General features: G+C 45.1%; 1 protein-coding gene and 1 long non-coding RNA gene across 4 annotated transcripts in view; both read right to left on the bottom strand.

Annotated features, from left to right (window-relative positions):
• Nucleotides 1-372: 372 nt before the first annotated feature.
• LOC106565961 (uncharacterized) lies at nucleotides 373-4,078 on the bottom strand. The gene is made up of 2 exons (XR_006758091.1): nucleotides 3,127-4,078; nucleotides 373-3,054 (listed from the first exon to the last, which is right to left on the bottom strand). It is a non-coding gene; the product is annotated as an uncharacterized lncRNA (long non-coding RNA).
• Nucleotides 4,079-5,655: 1,577 nt separating this feature from the next.
• The window catches only part of LOC106565962 (forkhead box protein J3), a 163,130-nt gene continuing 149,269 nt past the window's right edge, over nucleotides 5,656-19,516 (bottom strand). For all 3 annotated transcript variants that reach the window (XM_014133654.2, XM_014133655.2, XM_014133656.2), the window contains exons 6-12: nucleotides 14,584-14,712; nucleotides 10,760-10,934; nucleotides 8,310-8,750; nucleotides 7,880-7,981; nucleotides 7,007-7,201; nucleotides 6,242-6,340; nucleotides 5,656-6,015 (exon numbers count right to left, since the gene is read on the bottom strand). In XM_014133654.2, the coding sequence (XP_013989129.1) occupies nucleotides 5,903-6,015; nucleotides 6,242-6,340; nucleotides 7,007-7,201; nucleotides 7,880-7,981; nucleotides 8,310-8,750; nucleotides 10,760-10,934; nucleotides 14,584-14,712 (1,254 nt within the window). In that variant the 3' untranslated portion in view covers nucleotides 5,656-5,902. The remainder of the gene's footprint in view (nucleotides 6,016-6,241; nucleotides 6,341-7,006; nucleotides 7,202-7,879; nucleotides 7,982-8,309; nucleotides 8,751-10,759; nucleotides 10,935-14,583; nucleotides 14,713-19,516) is intronic.

Here is a 19,516-nt window from a genome sequence, read left to right as displayed (position 1 = left end):
TTAAACATTGAGTGCACAGAACTAAGTGGAATGAGTGAAAACACAAATATTTACCAAAAACTATTTTAGGTAAATGTTTGAGGTTGTGAGCAAGGAGCTGCACTACTGCCAGGTGGGCTCTACTACCTGTTATATTCAACACTAACCTTTCAGTTTGGCTCTGATTTGTCATAATTGCTGCAATTTTAACAGTGTATATAGAAATTCCCCTACCCACAACTAGTATGGTCTAAACATACTGCAAAACTCATGTTCTGTAACGGTGATGCGAGTAACAGCTACATCTTATGTTCAAAATATGAAATAATTCACAAGTTTCTTCATGTAACTAATTCAAATACATAAAAAAATATGATAAACGCACAACCATTCCACAGTGAAGTGAACATTTTATTTGTTTAAGTGCCATTCATGCATATTGGGGATGGGGGTGGTATCGACAACTCTAATAACAAGTTATTTTACAGCACTAAACCAATACAAAGAGTAGCTGTATCACCTCATTGGACAGCAAAAGTAATAAACCGTGCAATAACCAAGAGGACAAAAAGGAGAAAAAGAAAACAAATACAAGAAATGACAAAGACAAAATCAAAAAAACATAAAAATATATATTATCAACACTGAAACACTGAATGTAGAACCATAGTACAGGTAAAAGGTAGTGTCACAAAAAGCCAACACATTTTCATCACATATATACAATATAGATATATACACATACGGTCTCACCCTCTGATTGGACAATAACAAAATACTCTATTCTTTTCCCTCTTTCATGAGTAAGACCAACCCCTTGCCTTGATGCCCCGCCCCCAGAGGAAAAAGGGATGATTGAAAAGACATTTATTTACAAGAAGCACAACAACACACCAGCACTGAATAAAATAGGCCTCAATCAGCAGTACTTCTTGGCAGTTTTCTCCGTAATGTAACAAGCCTTGTACAAGGCTTATTTTCTTTTTTCATATCATCGTAATCTCTCTGGCAGGTACATCTCCAGCAGTATTTAAAAAAATGTATTGTCTTTTTAAACAAAATGTACTCACTCGCACACAGACACACAAGCACACACACAGTTAAGAGGGTGATCCAGTCATTGTCTTTCCCTTCCTCTTTACCTCTGATCACATCCATGAGCTCTTTCCAGCCCATCCCATCTCCTCTGAGCTGTGGGGGTGGATTTACTACATACCCTACGGCTGTCCGGGAGTTTTTCATTAGTGCCTTCATCATTACCAGTGATGAAATGCAACATACAAAACCATGGGCTGCCAAGACTTCCCTATCACTTTTATATCCACATTCTCATCGTGTCCCTCTAAACACCCATTCCTAAGGTCAGTCCCAGAGTCTGCAGCACCCACGCTGACTTCAACTAGCAATCAAATGGTCAATTCAAAATCGCTACACTGATCTCTTCTCCATAAAGTAGTCCTCCTTCACTAATGAAGCGCTCAATGGTTGACTATCTTAAGTGATCTTGGCTTTTTAACTGAATGAGCAATCAGACTGTGCTTTAAATGGCTGACTGACTAACTGACTGACTGATTTTGGCCATTAAACAAAGCCTAAACACTCAATGGGTATCCACAGGTAAGACAATCAGCCACACACAATGCTTTCAAATACAATGAACATTTGGGAATCTAACCGAAAATCCGGTACAGGTAAAAGAAAAGGAAAAAGATGGAGGAAAAGAAAGAAAAAACCATTTAAGATCATAACAATGTGCAGTATTAAAGAACTGGCTGCTAAAAGATCTGTGAAACCTTGCAGATATGCCTGGCAGTATAACTAGCTGTGAGAAGAGCTAGCACTAGTTCCAGCCAAGCTTCCCTTCTTGTCTTCTGCCTCCTGTTTCAAAAGGACAATGGCGGTTCAGTATCTACACATGTACACTGTCACAAGAGACATATTGGTGTCTGGGCCCAGCGGTGTTTATGTGATATTACAAAACAATGTCATGATTTTAGTTCTTTTAAAAAAACTAAACATTTTCAGAAATGGAGTAAAACAAAATCCAGCCAGAGATTTAGTTTATCTAAGGGGCCAATAGTGGAGGAACAAATGAAAAAGGGAAGATGAACTGTGCTCTACCCAAACAAAGCTCCCATATAGGTTCAACGCAGCACCATGATGAGGGTTCAGGGCCAGACTGATTAACGCGCCAAAGAGGGACAGAGAGGACAGGAGTGTTTCCAGCACCTCTAGTCTCCCATCCTCCATCTCCACTTGCCTGTTGATCAGATAGAGCTCATTTCTCAACATAAGAAACCCTGCCTGCAAAATGCACATCTGCTTTGAACCCTTGCTTTCATCTCTTTTTTCTGCATCTGTTTTGTGCTCGTTGATAGCATATGCAGATGATTGTAATTTTAGGGCAAACACACCTCGTTCCCTTTTTATATCGTTTTTCAGCATATTTTCTGCCTTGCAGTGTAAGTCTGACGGTCACAACCAAGAAGATATTTGGGAGATCAATTCTGATGACTTCAGACGTATAGCATCTGAATGAAGAACATTCCTATTGCTTGTAGTAATTGAGTTAAATCAGTACATTTCCTGCATCAGAAGATAATAGGAAAATATCCTACAGTTCGTTGTGCTGCATGTACACTGAGTTTAATAGATGAATAGACACCTACAGGCGTATACTTGTACTCATTCATTTTGTGTATTAACTACAAACTATTCCCTTAATACACTAGTACGGGGAAATTATAATCAATCTCATTGATTGCGGGACCAGTGGAAGGATGTAGTGATTGACAATGAGACTACTTTGCAGTCTAATTATTATTTTGCCAAAGGAAAAAAAAGCCAGACAAAGGAGGGGGGGAGGTGATGAGGTCTGGAATTCATCGACCAGTTTCAGTCTTGTTGGAGTATTGGAGATAAAGGTATGACAATGTTGACAGAATAGACACAAAACCACAACAAATACTGCCGGTAATGTTTCTGAATGTACACAATTAGCTTCTTTTTTTTTAATGGGCCAGATGTGTTCTTCATGTGAAGCCTGTTGAAAACATAACCTCAGTTATTGTAAACCTTCCTACCAATAAACCCACTATAGGGGATCCTAACCTTCCTACCAATAAACCCACTATAGGGGACCCTAACCTTCCTACCAATAAACCCACTATAGGGGATCCTAACCTTCCTACCAATAAACCCACTATAGGGGATCCTAACCTTCCTACCAATAAACCCACTATAGGGGATCCTAACCTTCCTACCAATAAACCCACTATAGGGGACCCTAACCTTCCTACCAATAAACCCACTATAGGGGATCCTAACCTTCCTACCAATAAACCCACTATAGGGGACCCTAACCTTCCTACCAATAAACCCACTATAGGGGACCCTAACCTTCCTACCAATAAACCCACTATAGGGGACCCTAACCTTCCTACCAATAAACCCACTATAGGGGATCCTAACCTTCCTACCAATAAACCCACTATAGGGGATCCTAACCTTCCTACCAATAAACCCACTATAGGGGACCCTAACCTTCCTACCAATAAACCCACTATAGGGGACCCTAACCTTCCTACCAATAAACCCACTATAGGGGATCCTAACCTTCCTACCAATAAACCCACTATAGGGGATCCTAACCTTCCTACCAATAAACCCACTATAGGGGACCCTAACCTTCCTACCAATAAACCCACTATAGGGGACCCTAACCTTCCTACCAATAAACCCACTATAGGGGACCCTAACCTTCCTACCAATAAACCCACTATAGGGGATCCATCGTCTGACCAACAAGCACCACAGGCGGCCTGCGTTTTCCATAAAATAATAAAAACGAATAGAGACAAACTCATCCAAGAGGCAGCTGAGGCCTAAAGTCAACACGAGAAGGATAACAAGCGGAACAAGTCGCTCAAATCACACAACAGTTACGGAGGGAGCTGGGGGAACTTTGGAAACCTGCTGGCTGGGAGGGGGATGGGAGGGGGATGGGAGGGGATGGGAGAGGGATGGGAGAGGGATGGGAGAGGGATGGGAGAGGGATGGGAGGGGGATGGGAGAGGGATGGGAGAGGGATGGGAGAGGGATGGGAGGGGATGGGAGAGGGATGGGAGAGGGATGGAGAGGGATGGGAGGGGGATGGGAGAGGGATGGGAGAGGGATGGGAGAGGGATGGAGGGGGATGGGAGGGGGATGGGAGAGGGATGGGAGGGATGGGAGAGGGATGGGAGAGGGGATGGGAGAGGGATGGAGAGGGATGGGAGGGGGATGGGAGAGGGATGGGAGAGGGATGGGAGAGGGATGGAGAGGGATGGAGAGGGATGGGAGAGGGATGGGAGAGGGATGGAAAGGGATGGAGAGGGATGGGAGAGGGATGGAGAGGGGATGGGAGAGGGATGGAGAGGGATGGGAGAGGGATGGAGAGGGATGGGAGAGGGATGGGAGAGGGATGGGAGAGGGATGGAGAGGGATGGGAGAGGGATGGAGGGGGATGGGAGGGGGATGGAGAGGGATGGGAGAGGGATGGGAGAGGGATGGGAGGGGGATGGAGAGGGATGGGAGAGGGATGGAGAGGGATGGGAGAGGGATGGGAGAGGGATGGAGAGGGATGGGAGAGGGATGGGAGAGGGATGGGAGGGGGATGGAGAGGGATGGGAGAGGGATGGAGAGGGATGGGAGAGGGATGGGAGAGGGATGGAGAGGGATGGGAGAGGGATGGGAGAGGGATGGGAGGGGGATGGGAGAGGGATGGAGAGGGATGGAGAGGGATGGGAGAGGGATGGAGAGGGATGGGAGAGGGATGGGAGAGGGATGGGAGAGGGATGGGAGAGGGATGGAGAGGGATGGAGAGGGATGGAGAGGGATGGAAAGGGATGGAGAGGGATGGAAAGGGATGGAGAGGGATGGAGAGGGATGGAGAGGGATGGAGAGGGATGGAAAGGGATGGAGAGGGATGGGAGAGGGATGGAGAGGGATGGGAGAGGGATGGAGAGGGATGGGAGAGGGATGGGAGAGGGATGGAGAGGGATGGGAGAGGGATGGAGAGGGATGGAGAGGGATGGAGAGGGATGGAGAGGGATGGAGAGGGATGGGAGAGGGATGGAGAGGGATGGGAGAGGGATGGAGAGGGATGGGAGAGGGATGGAGAGGGATGGGAGAGGGATGGGAGAGGGATGGAGAGGGATGGGAGAGGGATGGGAGAGGGATGGGAGAGGGATGGGAGAGGGATGGAGAGGGATGGAGAGGGATGGAGAGGGATGGGAGAGGGATGGAGAGGGATGGGAGAGGGATGGGAGAGGGATGGGAGAGGGATGGAGAGGGATGGGAGAGGGATGGGAGAGGGATGGGAGAGGGATGGGAGAGGGATGGAGAGGGATGGGAGAGGGATGGAGAGGGATGGGAGAGGGATGGAGAGGGGATGGAGAGGGATGGGAGAGGGATGGAGAGGGATGGGAGAGGGATGGGAGAGGGATGGAGAGGGATGGGAGAGGGATGGGAGAGGGATGGAGAGGGATGGAGAGGGATGGAGAGGGATAGGAGAGGGATGGGAGAGGGATGGAGAGGGATGGGAGAGGGATGGAGAGGGATGGGAGAATGTGTTTGGACATGAACGTGTGCTACTTGCCTGATCAAGACAAGCACATAAGCCACCACTTAAACATGTCCTAGTAAATATGATTGTCTTCAAAGTAACATTTATTTTGTATGTTTCATTTTGTTTGTAAAAATGGCAGCACTCTGAAGTCTCTTCCTCTATCCTCCCAAAACGACACCTGCTCTTCTGTTCTGTATCCCACCAGCAACAGTCAGTCTCCTCGCTAGAGCGTACAGCTCGGCCTGGCTTCTTCCTCCTACTTCCACCTGCTCTGCACCACCTGACCGTTCCTCGTTAGGGGCAGAACATCTAACATTAGACAATGGAGTCCCAGTCAAAGTCATCCTGGATGTCATCAGCTGGCATGCGGTGCATCTGGAAGTTTCTGGGAGAGATCATGTGCTGCTGGTTCATCTGCGCATGGTGTCCTAAGAGAAGACGGCAGGGGAGTTGGGCATAGTACATACACACAAAGACACACATGCACTGTGCAAGCTTCATTGGTTAAATGTGTAGTTGAATGGGAAAAGTGCTTGTAGAATGTGGAAGGATAGGTTTGATGAATACTCGGACTGTACCGTAGAGACCATCTCCTTGACTGAGACCTAGTTTAGTGAGTACTTGTATTGTATAGGTGCTGCCGCTGTTCTGTACCTGTCATTGTGGGACCTGCGCTGCTCATTGGGGGCATGTGGGGGTAGCCTGGGGGGCCCATCATAGACATGCTCTGTCTTGAGTCCATGTAGAGATTTCCTGTGGAGAGAAAGACAAACTCAAATATCGCAATCCCAAAATAATATATGCGCTAGCTAAAACAAGCCACCTGGTCCGCAGCATTATTGCAATATACACTGAGTGGACAAAACATTAAGAACACCTGCACATTCCACGACAGACTGACTGACGACTTCAATCAGTGTAGATGAAGGGGAGGAGACAGGTTAAACAAGGATGTTTAGACCTTGAGACGTGTATGCGTGTCATTCAGAGGGTGAACGGGCAAGACAAAATATTTAAGTGCCTTTGAACGGGGTATGGTAGTAGGTCCAGTTTGTGTCAAGAACTGCAAAACTTCTGGATTTTTAACTCAACAGTTTCCTGTGTATCAATAATGGTCCACCACCCAAAGGACAACCAGCCAACTTGACACAACTGTGGGAGGCATTGGAGTCAACATGGGCCAGCAGCCCTGTGGAACGCTTTCAACACCTTGTAGTCCATGCCCCAACAAATTGCAAATTGAGGCTGTTCTGAGGGCAAAAGGGGGTGCAACTCAATATTAGGAAGGTGTTCCTAATGTTTTGTACACTCAGTGTACATTTACATAAAGGAAAATGCCACCAATGTCCAGTGATCTGTAGTTTTAAATGCAATAATAATGTTAGTTGGGATGCAGGTTAGAGGTGAGGAGTCACCCACCTGTGGCCATGTGCTGGCTGGGCTTGTTGGGGTGCATGGAGCCATGGCATACGGGTACGGGCTGCACTGCCCCCTGTGGCTGAATGACGCCGGTGCGGGCGAAGAACTGGTTGATAGATGAGCAGAGATCTGCAATCTGTGTGGGCTCCAGGGCCCAGTTGTTCTGCTCTGCTAGTCTCATGCTCTCCTTCAGTCCTGCACAGGGTCAAACATACATATCATCAGCCAAGGAAAACAACAGCAATGTACAGCCGCCTCAGCGGCTCACCAGTCCAAACCTTTCAGTAGTACTAGCTGCTAGCCACTGCAGAGAAATGTCTCAACGACAAGTTAGTCATAAAAATCTCCGGTCAAATCATCCACACCCCATAAATGTGAAAAGTGGGTGTAGATACGTTTATCTATGTTAAAACATTTAAAATGCTTTAATTACATAAGTAAACTTTATCGGTGATAATTAAAACCGCCTACCTTGCAATTGTATAGTGTAATTGGATCAACTCTGTGACCTGCTGAGCTACACTGTTTGGTAATTAAACTTGAAGGCAGTGTTCTTTAATTGCAGAGCTCCTTCAAATTCAACTGTTGATTGGCAACACGTCAGCACACCAACAAAAATAGAGAACTCCAATGTGTCTAATGGTGCTCATCATGGGCAATCAGCCATGAAATAATTAGGATAAAATGACTCTTGTAAACACAATAAACAGCTTTTAAAATGTCAGTGAAAAGAATACAGGTAGACAGTAAGAAAACGGTATTAAACGCAGGCCTAACACATTGAAAAATAAGCAGCCTGTATAGTTATCCTATTTCAGGCTGAAATTGGATGTGTCAATGCAACGGCATTTACATAATCCTTCATGGCCACACCTTGAAAAGGTGAGAGGTCGACGTCAGCCCAGTTATAACTGCTGGCAATACGGCAGCTCTCTTTCAGTGCGTCCAGATTTGGATACCAGTCAGAGGGCAGACCTGTAAACAGACGGAGCACAGACTGGTTTTTAGAGGCTGGAGGAGTCCATAAGTCTCCACATTTCCTGCAACGGTACTCTACTTTGGCCACTGGTAGGAGCCAGTTCCCTCTGAAAAGGTTGCTGTGCTCCAGAGGTACTGTCTGCTGTATGGATGCAGCATTTGCTTTGTTCTCATTACAGCAAACAGCAGAAATCAGATGGTGATTTACTGTCCGTTGTCCCAAAGCAGGTCTTGGTACTTATACAGAACAAATGTCCAGCTGTGTCTAGGAGGGTTATCCCTGAGTGTATCTGAATGTGTGTGAGAAGAGAGCGGCAGGTCTTACCCGTGTTGCAGGCCATCTGTTGCTGGGCAGGATGGGGCTGGTGAGCCAGAGTCTGATGCTGCTGCTGGGAGGGGTGCTGGGTGTGCTGTGCGTGTTGGGAGGGGTGCTGGGTGTGCTGCTGCTGGGTGTGCTGCGTTTGGTGCGGACCATGCTGGGAGTGTGCAGGGTGATGGGGGTGCTGTGGGTGTTGGTGCTGGGTGTGTTGGGCGTGTTGGTTGTGTGGGCCGTGCTGGGAGATGTGCTGTGTGTGGGGCGAGCCATGGCCCGGGTGGGCGTTCTGGACGGGGAGCTGGGGAGGGTGGGACAGAGGCACCTGGCCACCGCTACTGGAGTGGTTGTTTGCCAGGCTGTTCTGGGTGCTGATGGTGCCACTGGGGGAGTGCTGATAGGAGCAGGAGGTGTGGGTCTGTTGGGACGATTCTGTTGGCATGCCCATCAAACCTGGAAGTCCATATACACACACACAAAACAGTCATTATTATTGCTCTCTGCTTAGAGAATTGAATCACTATTTGATATAAACATGCAATGTAAAATAAACTGATGTTACAATGAGACTAAACAGCTGCCATTTTGAACGAGCTAAAGGAATGTCTCAGCAGCACTAGAGAGTCTGAGCCTTTCTTCTGCACCCTGTGTTTCTTTTCACATTTGCCATTGTGCAGCAGCACTGTTTTCTAAACTGGAGCCCGAACATCTGCACACCCAACAGCAATCGTTTAGGGGAGCGGTTCTTAAGGGGCCTGTCCATTTACACGTTAGTCATTTAGAGTTGCCTTCGCCACTGCCTCAGAACACTTCCTGAAGAGGTGGATCTCTTATCGGCACGACTTACGGCAGCACTTACAGTTAAAGTGCCTTGCTCAAAGGCACATCGGCATATTTTTGACCTAGTCGGCTTGGAGTATTGAACCAGCTACACTTCCATTACTGGCCCAACGCTCTTAACCACTAGGCTAACCGCTAGGCTACCAGCTTTGCCACAGTAAACCTACTTCACTGGAGTGCTTTTAGAGTTGACTCCAGCCCCTCGCCACTGCCCCAGAACACTTACTGCAGCGGTGACAAAGGTGGATCTCTTATCGGCACAGAAAGCCCATTGTCCAACCAGGGAAATACAGAAAGCAATTAGCGCGCAGCCCCAGAATAATAACGCGAGCTCATTACCTATTATCAAAGCCGGTGAATTAGCTCACTGTCTACAGCACCATTGTGTGAAATCCTCTCGCTTGTTTATTTACACTTTTTAATTGCAAGGGCTTGTCTGACTAAGAGATTTCACTTTTATGCACATAAAAAGGGAACAACTTTAAACTAATGAAACTTAGATGATAGATTAAAGGAGAGGAACACTGAAAACATTAGCATGAAATGCATTAGATTTGTGAAAGTAGGTTATACAAGGAAAAGTATTGTCTGCTTTTGCCCATAACCCACTTGTCAAGTGCTTTTTGTTCATCAGTCAATCAGATGACAAACAAAAAGCATTCCGTTCTAAAGGGCTGCCATGTTTTGGAGAGCCACACTTGATCTGACTTTGTGCAATAATAGGCCTTTATCATTATGAACTTCATCATTATGGCAAAAGCAGGTTTGATGCTGCAATCATACGAAGTGTGTATGTATGTATGTATGTATGTATGTATGTATGTATGTATGTATGTATGTATGTATGTATGTATGTATGTATGTATGTATGTATGTATGCATGTATGCATGTATGTATGTATGTATGCATGCATGTATGTATGCATGTATATATATCATCCTAAAGATATACTAGATTACAGGCAGAGTAAGGATTAACATGTTTCATCCCATATAATGAATAAAGTCCACTGCATTATTCTGCTATGAACTTGCCGACTCTCTTTTATGTTTAGCATTGGGAATGAGGCCAGAGGCTTTTGCACGTGGCTTTAGCACACAGTAGACCATGAAAACACCCATACATTTGCACTACGGTTACTGTCTATTAGATAACTCATTGAAATCACTAAACCTAATTCGCACCAATTCCACTCTCCTTCGACAAAGCGTCAATTCCACAATTGAAAATTTGCACAAAGGTTCTAAATAAACATTTACATTTACGTCATTTAGCAGACGCTCTTATCCAGAGCGACTTACAAATTGGTGCATTCACCTTATGATATCCAGTGGAACAACCACTTTACAATAGTACATCTATTGTAAAGTAGAAAAAGTAGAAATAACAAAATATGAGTAAGTAGCTTTGATTTGTTGAGTTTAATTCAAAATGTAATAAGAAATAGGCCTTTACATGTGGTCATTTTATATAAACTATATAAAAAACAAACAGGTGCTATATTGTGATTTGTATCATCATCAGGATATGAAATGACCTATATCAGGATATGAGATTTTGGCCATATCGCCCAGCCCTACTACCCGGGATGCATCATCCTGCCCTCTTGATGAGCACTCACCCTGTTGGCTGAAGGACTGCCCAAAGACAGACTTGTAAAGGCTGCGGAAGGAGGCACTGAGATCTTCAAAGTCGGAGAAGAGGAGCTGCTTGTCCCTCTCTGGCATGTTGTACTGGGGCTGGAGGGGCTGCTGGAGGCTCATCGACTGAGACACCGGCTCTGGGTGGTTAGTCACCTGGGGATGGAGGAGGAGAGAGAGAAGGAGAGGAGTAGAAATAGAGGAGAGATAATTAGAGATCTTGGAGCAGTGAATTACATCTACTCAACACCTAACACTGACGGCTGTGTTCTGTCATGCAGTACAACCTAGCGGTACACACCTCCGTCTAACATACTAACTACAACACAAACCTATTACCACAGTCAAACACAGACTACAACTTTCACTTTAACTGGTGAAGAGCACCGACTACACCATCCAACACTGACGCTTGACTGGGAAACATACGTCTCAGAGACATCAATGGATATCTGCACATGGATCTGCTGGAGAACAAGAGAGCCACAAACATTTCATGCAAAACATTTTTCTACACTGAACAAAAATAAACAGGTTTGGTCCAATGTTGCAACAGCTAAAATAAAAGATTGCAGAAATGTTCCATCTGCACAAAAAGCTAATTTCTCTCAAAGTTTGTGCACAAATTTGTTAATATTCCTGTTAGTGAACATTTCTCCTTTGCTAAGATAATCCATCCACCTGACAGGTGTGGCATATCAAGAAGCTGATTAAACAGCATCATCATTTTTGTCACAACACAATGCCACAGACGTCTCAAGTTTTGAAGCAGTGTGGCAATTGGGATGCTGACTGCAGGAATGTCCACCAGAGCTGTTGCCAGAGAATTAAATGTTCATTTCTCTACCATAAGCCACCTCCAATGTAGTTTTAGAACATTTGGCAGTATGTACAACCGGCCTCACAACCGCAGACCATGTGTAACTACGCCAGCCCAGGACCTCCACTTCCAGCTTCTTCACCTGCAGGATCGTCTGAGACCAGCCACCTGGACAGCTGATGAAACTGAGGAGTATTTCTGTCTGAAATAAAGCCCTTTCGCCCTCCCAGGCTGCGCCCCTTCCCAGTAATTTGACTGATTTCTTTATATGAACTGTAACTCTGAACTGTAACTGAAATTGTTGCATTATGCGTTTATATTTTTGTTCAGTACCTTTTTTGTGCAACAGGATCAAGGCTTATATTTTAATCCTGTCCACTAACCTAATTAAACTGCCAAGAACCCATAATGAACATGTATAAGAAGCTAAATATCTGGTGTGTAAAGTGGTCACTCCTCAAACTAAACATCAACTACATGCCTTTGACTGTCTTGATCGCTGCTTGCATCCTTCTCAGAAAGTATTAAAAGAGAAACCAAAATCAACACAAAGCCAATACAATAGATGGCCTGCAAAATGGATTTAAAACAAAAACACTAAAGCCTTGGACAAATAAGCAATCATTTTACCCATGTAGTAGTGTGAGGGCCAATTTTATTCAATGGTGTATAAGAGTGCAGGCAATGTTGCCCTCTAACAATACGGTCTAATAAGGTTAATGATGAGAAAAACACTAATATGGAGCAATCACTATTCTATAACTGAGGATGTACCTTCATTTACATGAAGTAGACTAGATGTTTAAGAACAGTATATATCCTTTATTGCAGCATCACAGAGGTAGCTTTCAAGCCATACCAGGTTTAACATGTGAAGGACACTAATAATGGAGCTATCACTTAAAGTAGTCTTGCTGTTAGAGTACACATTCTTTAACACAACAAAGGGCTTTGCAGACATACTGGTGGGCTACAGTATAGATTGCCTTACTATAGAATCCAGTCTGAGTCTGCCTGGCTGAAGTGAGGCAGTAAGAAACAGTCTGCTCTCAGCAGCAGCAGCACTGGAGGAACATCCATCAGTCTGAACGGATCGATGCAGAGAGCCTGGAGCAATAGCACCCTGGGAAGCAGGAGGACCCCACCAAAGAAGGGGGCATCTCTGGTGGGAAGACATCACAGGCAACAGCTCTCTTTGTCTGCTCTCCAAGAGCGTGTACAGCTCTCACTTTCCCTCAACCCCCGCTGATATTCTGCGCTAGAGCACCAACCCCACGACCTCTTTAGTCTCTCACTGTCTATAGCTCTTCTGAAGGGAAACTCCTGGGTCTCTCGGATCATATGAGATATACAGTAACTAACTGGTCTGATACACTGTGTTTAAGTTCCAGGGTTACAGCTATCTACTGTGATAAGAGATTGGCATGCACTGCCTACATTCCTGTATGTCTAACTGTGATAGAGTGACAGTTATTGTGGTGCTTGTTTGGTTTTAGCTGATGTATAGCTGGGGCACTGTGGTTAGAGATTGACATGCATGTTCTAAAATCGGTGGTTTTCAACTGGTTTTGCCTTAGGATCGAAATTGAACCAGGTTGTCTGTCTCACTCCAATATTCGCATTGCGAATTTTGTTGCCAAAATGCAATCTGGAAAACGTTTTAAAAATCTATATTGCTAGTAAATGTACTAATTAAATGACAATGGAACAACAGTCCCACCTTAATTATATTTCACCCGTATTCTTGATGAAGAATGTTAAGCATGAAATACACAGAATCTCACTGCCAATAGACTGCCGATAGGTACTTGCTAGAACAAAAGCGGTACCTGCTGCCCCCCCCACATGGGGGTTCGTGATCTCTGATTGGCTCAAAGTCAAGTTGTTGGCCATTGACAAGGATTGCGATTCTACAAGTATAATCAGCAGGTTCATCACTACCGGATCGGCACGCAGCAGGTACCACTTTTGTTCTAGCAAGTACCTATCGGCAGTGAGATTCTGGGAGCAAAGAAAAAAAGGAAAAAAGAAGAGGGCATTTTCTCTGTACATCCACTGATCAACCAGTCACACTTCATATGTAATGTAGGCTATAGGATGGGAGCAAGCTAAGTGCACAGACAATGCACACAACACTACATACTTTCTAACCACTGCAGCTAGTATCGACATAATTGAATCACAATGGACTAGCTAATTTCCATGAAACAGCTGCCTGTGTTAGCTGCCGAGTTAGTGCAGTGTCCTTAGCTAGGTAGCCATGTTGTGCTAGTTAGCGAATATGCCAACTTGAGATACCTAGCAAAACATTAGCCTATGGCCTGGCACTGACAGTATTAGATTATGGAGAGTGAATTAAATAGTTTATTCGTCATCTTGCTAGGTAGTTATCTAGCTGTAGCCATCAGACAAGTATCAACAAGTTATTTTTTTTAACAACATAGCAACATTAGCACAGATAGCTTGAAATCTAGACCATAAGCAATACGCGTGGAAATGCATTGCCAAACAACACTATTGATACCTTATGATTTGGAGTATTTTAACTTTGCTGTGTGAACACAGGCAAACATTTGACAATCCTACCAGTGTGTCTGAGCTTTCAAGCTTACTGGTTTGAGACAATAATAAAATCAACCAAATCTGCTAAATAGTGCTGCTAATAAATCTATATTGAAAATAATATGATTGAACCATTTTACTTCAGAAGGTTACATTTTAAAATATAGGTTCATTATCATTTCTACACACGTTATACCTGGTTTTAGTCGTTTAAGTTCAGAATGGAGTATTTTTAATACAAATTAATTATATATTTTTTTACTCAGACAATCGCATCCCATTCAAGACCTCCCGCAACCCACCAGCTGAGAATCGCGGTTGTAAATGTTTTCTAACTGGGATCCTGTAGTTGTGTTGCTTGGTGTTAGCAGTGTGTATAGCTGTAACACTGTGGTTAGAGGAGGTTGCAGTGTGAGCTCTTACTGGTGTGTAGCTGTGCACGCTGCCCACACTGTTTAAATTGACGGAGGCCAGACTCTGGTCAGACAGGCTGTTGTTAAGGCTGCTTCTTGGACTGTCACTCCCATCCTGGTCTGGGTTGTATAACGCCACCTGAAATAAGAAGAGGCTGTGTTAGCTTTTCTTGCATACCGCACAGCACACAACCTAGAAATACACCAATAGGGTTTGACAAATAACTGCATGCCATATACAAACATTATCATTCTGATGGTGAGTCACCATTTGCCCAAATAATGGGTGGGGATGGGTTTTGAATGTGGTTTGTGTGTCTGGGAATTCCATACCTGTGTGTGAATGCAAAGCATGTGTGTACTGGATGTTATCAGAGTGCTGTTTTTGGACTGAGAGAGTGGCTGGCCAGAAACATATTTTCTGAAGCTCCACAGCTACCCGAGCCACATGGGCTCCTTCTGAATAAGTGTCCAGGTAAAGGCTCTTCTCTCTGAACCTCCACAGCTACCCGAGCCACATGGGCTCCTTCTGAATAAGTGTCCAGGTAAAGGCTCTTCTCTCTTAACCTCCACAGCTACCCGAGCCACATGGGCTCCTTCTGAATATCCAGGTAAAGGTTTCCCCACATCTTTTCTGAATAAGTGTCCAGGTAAAGGCTCTTCTCTCTGAACCTCCACAGCTACCCGAGCCACATGGGCTCCTTCTGAATAAGTGTCCAGGTAAAGGCTCTTCTCTCTGAACCTCCACAGCTACCCGAGCCACATGGGCTCTTTCTGAATAAGTGTCCAGGTAAAGGCTCTTCTCTCTGGGTAGGTAACTACTAAAGGTCACACTACTGGCCATGTCAGACCCATCTGCTCACAGAGCGCAAATCGGTTTGGGACAACAAAGGTCTTCAATTCAACCGAGACCCTGACCTTTCAATACAGCAACGCAAGCAACCAGAGCACTGCAACACGACCATCTTCATTATTATCATCTGAAAAGGCTTTGCTAAAGAAAAAAATGGAGTATTGTGGTGTCACACAACAGACTGCTATTAAGTAGCACTGGTGGTAGAAACAATCTGGCGATGAATATAATGAGATCCAGAGAGAATAGACATTCATTTTTTTCCATTGTGCGAAACTGAAAGGATGTGTGGAATGGCAGCTATGCAGGCGATGCTACTGGCTGGTGTGTGTGACAGGGCAGGGATTGGCAGCAGCACCAACAGCCTGGATGGTGCTGGTGATGTGTGCTCAGTCTTGCCCAGTGTCCGGCCAGGGCTCTGCTCATCAGGCTGAGTGGCTGTGGCCCTGCCTGCACCCTCTCTCTCAGTCTAACACACAGCAGCAGCAGGACATGAAGGCCGCTCTGCTTTCTGAGTCCAGAGACAAGTCTAGGTCTGACTGACCTCCAGATCTGAGCTCAAATAGTACTTGTGCTTGATTGAGCTTGCCTGGCACAATGGAACCAACGGAATAATCACAAAAGTGAAAACCCGGCAAATCTGTCAAACCAGGCAGGCTTAATCATCCGCTCAGTGTTTGAAAGAAAACATACCATTTGAACCCAGATCTGGCTGCTGCCCCATGTTACTGTTATATAGGCAGTTTGAGTACAGCCACTGACTAGTGCTGAGCAATTAACCAACTTTTTTTTTGGTGGGGTGGGTGGGGGGGGTATTAAACAACTAATTGACAAACGTTAGTTCAATTACTTGAATTCCATAGTAGCTAATTACCACGTTTCGACAACTATGCAGCATATTTAAGCAGCTACTAGCTAGCAAGCTAGCCTAGCTAAATAGGATGACTCAAAGAGAGTCCAGTATGGGGAGTACAGAGAACGTTACATGTATGTTTGGCTGGCTGGCTGCCTGCTACTGCCTGAGAAGAGATGAGATGGCTTTAAATAATGAAAAATAATAACACCATCAAATAAAAGCAAGTAATACACACAACTGAAATATTATTTCATAGTAATGTCCTCTTTTTCTATTGACGTCTACCCAATGTGGACCTGACAAAGAGAGTGTTTTCAATGTTTTGGCAATTCAATGTTCATTTTGGAATTTCCACTAAAATAATTAGTCATTATTTCATAATGCATTTAATGTTGAAAAAGATAAGCAAAACTGAAATCCGTCATGTTATTTTTTATACGCAAACTTGTCCTGACACTAATCCTGACACACAGCACTCTCCCTCTGTAGTGAGTCATTGTGGGCTCTCACTCTGCCAGAAAATGACACAAAAATGTTGTGCTTTAATAACAGTCAGATGAGAGAGTGTTGGATCCAGTGTAGTAGTGAATGTTTGGTGGGGGAAGGGATGAAAGAGAAGCTAATTAGTCGACTGTTGCCTTCCACCACTCAGTGTGGGCTGGGCTCCAGTGTTCATTAGCGTGAAGGAGGAAATCAATGAGCAGCTAAGACTGAGGGCTTAGGCACGTCTCGAAATCAGCACTACAATGCTAATCAAACAGCGCGCTGCAGAAATATAAATGTTACATGTAATGAAGTCTTAAACCACCAATCTATTTTTAGTCCCCTCATCCAGTGTGATGATTTCCAGACCTCACTGCTCTGTGGTTTACACAGACCCCAGAGTCAAGACGCCCACTCCAGCACGCCACACAGTCACAGACCAAAACCCAGTCATCATGTCTCTCACACACACAAAGTCATCCAGTCCCACAAAGACAAGCATGCTCACACAGGCAGGAGCTCCTGCCACAGTAAATCCTGATCCGTGTTTGGTGCTAGCAACTAGCAGGAGTTAGTGTGTGTTCTATTCTTAGCAGTAAATTAAGTAAAAAGCCAGGTGTCTTTTACATAAGACTCTAATCTGGAGCATGAGACTTGGATTATGAAATCAAAGCGAGATTCACCCAGATGTCTTTAACAATGCCTGCCAGTGTTCAGCAGAATCCCTGCTCACAGGATTTAAGAGGGAGAAAGAGAAGCAAAGCACAGGGCCAGACGTTTCCTCAGTAAACACACACTTCTTCCTACAATCCCCCTTCCTTTATCACGCTCTAATGCCAGACTTCTGTCTCATTCACAACCATTACAAACAGCTACCTCAGAATAGACCAGAGAAAAATGTTTTAAAACGTGTGTGTGTGTGTGTGTGTGTGTGTGTGAGAGAGAGAGAGAGAATGAAAGGCAGGGGAGACTTGAAGGCACGTCTAACAGACAGTGTTGGGATTCTCACTGGTTCTGTAGTCCTGACACAGCCTCCCATTGGCCTCTCAGAGAAGGCAGGAACATGAGAGATAGAGAGGGAAAATAGAGAGCGAGAAAGAGGGAGAGAAAGAGGGAATTCCTGTGGTTTGGCACAGTGCACCAAAAGAGGCGTGGCCAGTTGTATGTTTACAGTGTAACACAGTGAGAAACAAGCTCTCTCAGGAGTAGGGCTCAGATCCGCTGCTGCTTCTCCACTATGCTTTATCATAGCAACAGTTACAATCAGGAGAACAAAAGACACTCATAACGTCACACAAACACAGCCCCGCTGTATCCTTGCCTGAAGCAGGGATGTTCAGAATTTTTGGGGTTTTGTTTTCCATTATTCTTATGTGTGAAATCAAACTTATCTATGGAGGATGTCCGTGTTAAATGACCAACTGAGGTTTGAAACCTCAATTTTCCCAGCAAATCGATGACAAGTGATTATTTGTTGAGATGAGAGTAGGAAAGACAAGTGTGTGTGTGTGTGTGTGTGTTTCCAGGGGCACCACCTAGCCCGTCTCACACGCCAAAGACAGTCCTCCTTCCGAAAGGGCAGACACACACCACTCCCCCTTACTGCACACACACGCAGTCAGATACGCGGTTCTATTCTCGTGAGGCCCTAAAATGTATTTCCTTTCAAAATCCTATTTACCCTAAGCCCAAAACCTAAACCCCAAAATAGCCTTTGTTGTCGTCGGGATTGCGGAAATGTCCCAACGATGGAGAATTTTCCTCATTTTACTATCCTTGTGGGGACTTCAGGTCCCCACGAGGGTAGAAGAGCAAGACCACACACACCCTCCTCTTCTCACACATCCCACCCTCAAGTACTCTACCCCAAAGCACCCCCCTCCCACCGTTTATATAAAACACAGTATTTTTTTACGCCCGCTGCAGTAAATGAATGAGCGACTCTTGTAGGCTTTTTAAAAGTACTCCAGAGAGCTGCCCCCACTGGGCCCAGAGGAGAGGGCTTAAGGTTAAAAAGCCTATTTCAATTTCAGAGTGAACAGCGTATTCAACGCCAACAGCTTGCAGTCCCTGTGGCTTCTCCCGCTCTTTCTCTGCAGTGAGGGTTATACGGCAACAGACATCCACACACACAGTAATGTCTTGCCAGGCTACCCAGACTCCTCCAGCCAAACGCTACGGCACGCCTGTGGACGTTAGTTTCTTCTCCACAACGAATCTGGATCTGAGTACTTGCCTGACCCCTCACCAAATGTGAACACATTCGGAGACGTCTGATTGGTCAAGAAGACGCAAGGATAAAGCGGCGGTTTGACTTTGATACTCTGATTTGTTAGAGACGATCAAATGGATTACTTTGTTTAGTACAACACCCATCGTCACCACAAACGACTTCAATGATGACTTTAGTGTGAGTCGTCAGGCTAGGCAACCCAACCACATCTCATGGACAGACCAGAAAAGGACTGGGCATCTTCCATGAACTTTCAGGTGTGTGTAGAGTAGTGTTGTCACGACACCAGAATTTTGATTTCCATACCAATACCAGGGTTATCATCACGATACTCAATACCATACTCAACATCAATATCATATTGAACACAATGAGTAATCCCCTGTTGTTGTGGTGCTGTGTGTGTGTGTGTGTGTGTGTGTGTGTGTGTGTGTGTGTGTGTGTGTGTGTGTGATATATCCCGGTTGAGTGCTGCTCTCAGTGAGGAACAAGCTGTGTGTGTGTGTGTGTGTGTGTGT

The sequence above is a fragment of the Salmo salar genome, chromosome ssa12 (genome assembly GCF_905237065.1).
Source record: "Salmo salar chromosome ssa12, Ssal_v3.1, whole genome shotgun sequence".
NCBI lineage: Eukaryota > Metazoa > Chordata > Actinopteri > Salmoniformes > Salmonidae > Salmo > Salmo salar.
The sequence above is the reverse complement of the archived record's forward strand: the minus strand, read 5'-3'. Positions and strand labels throughout refer to the sequence as shown.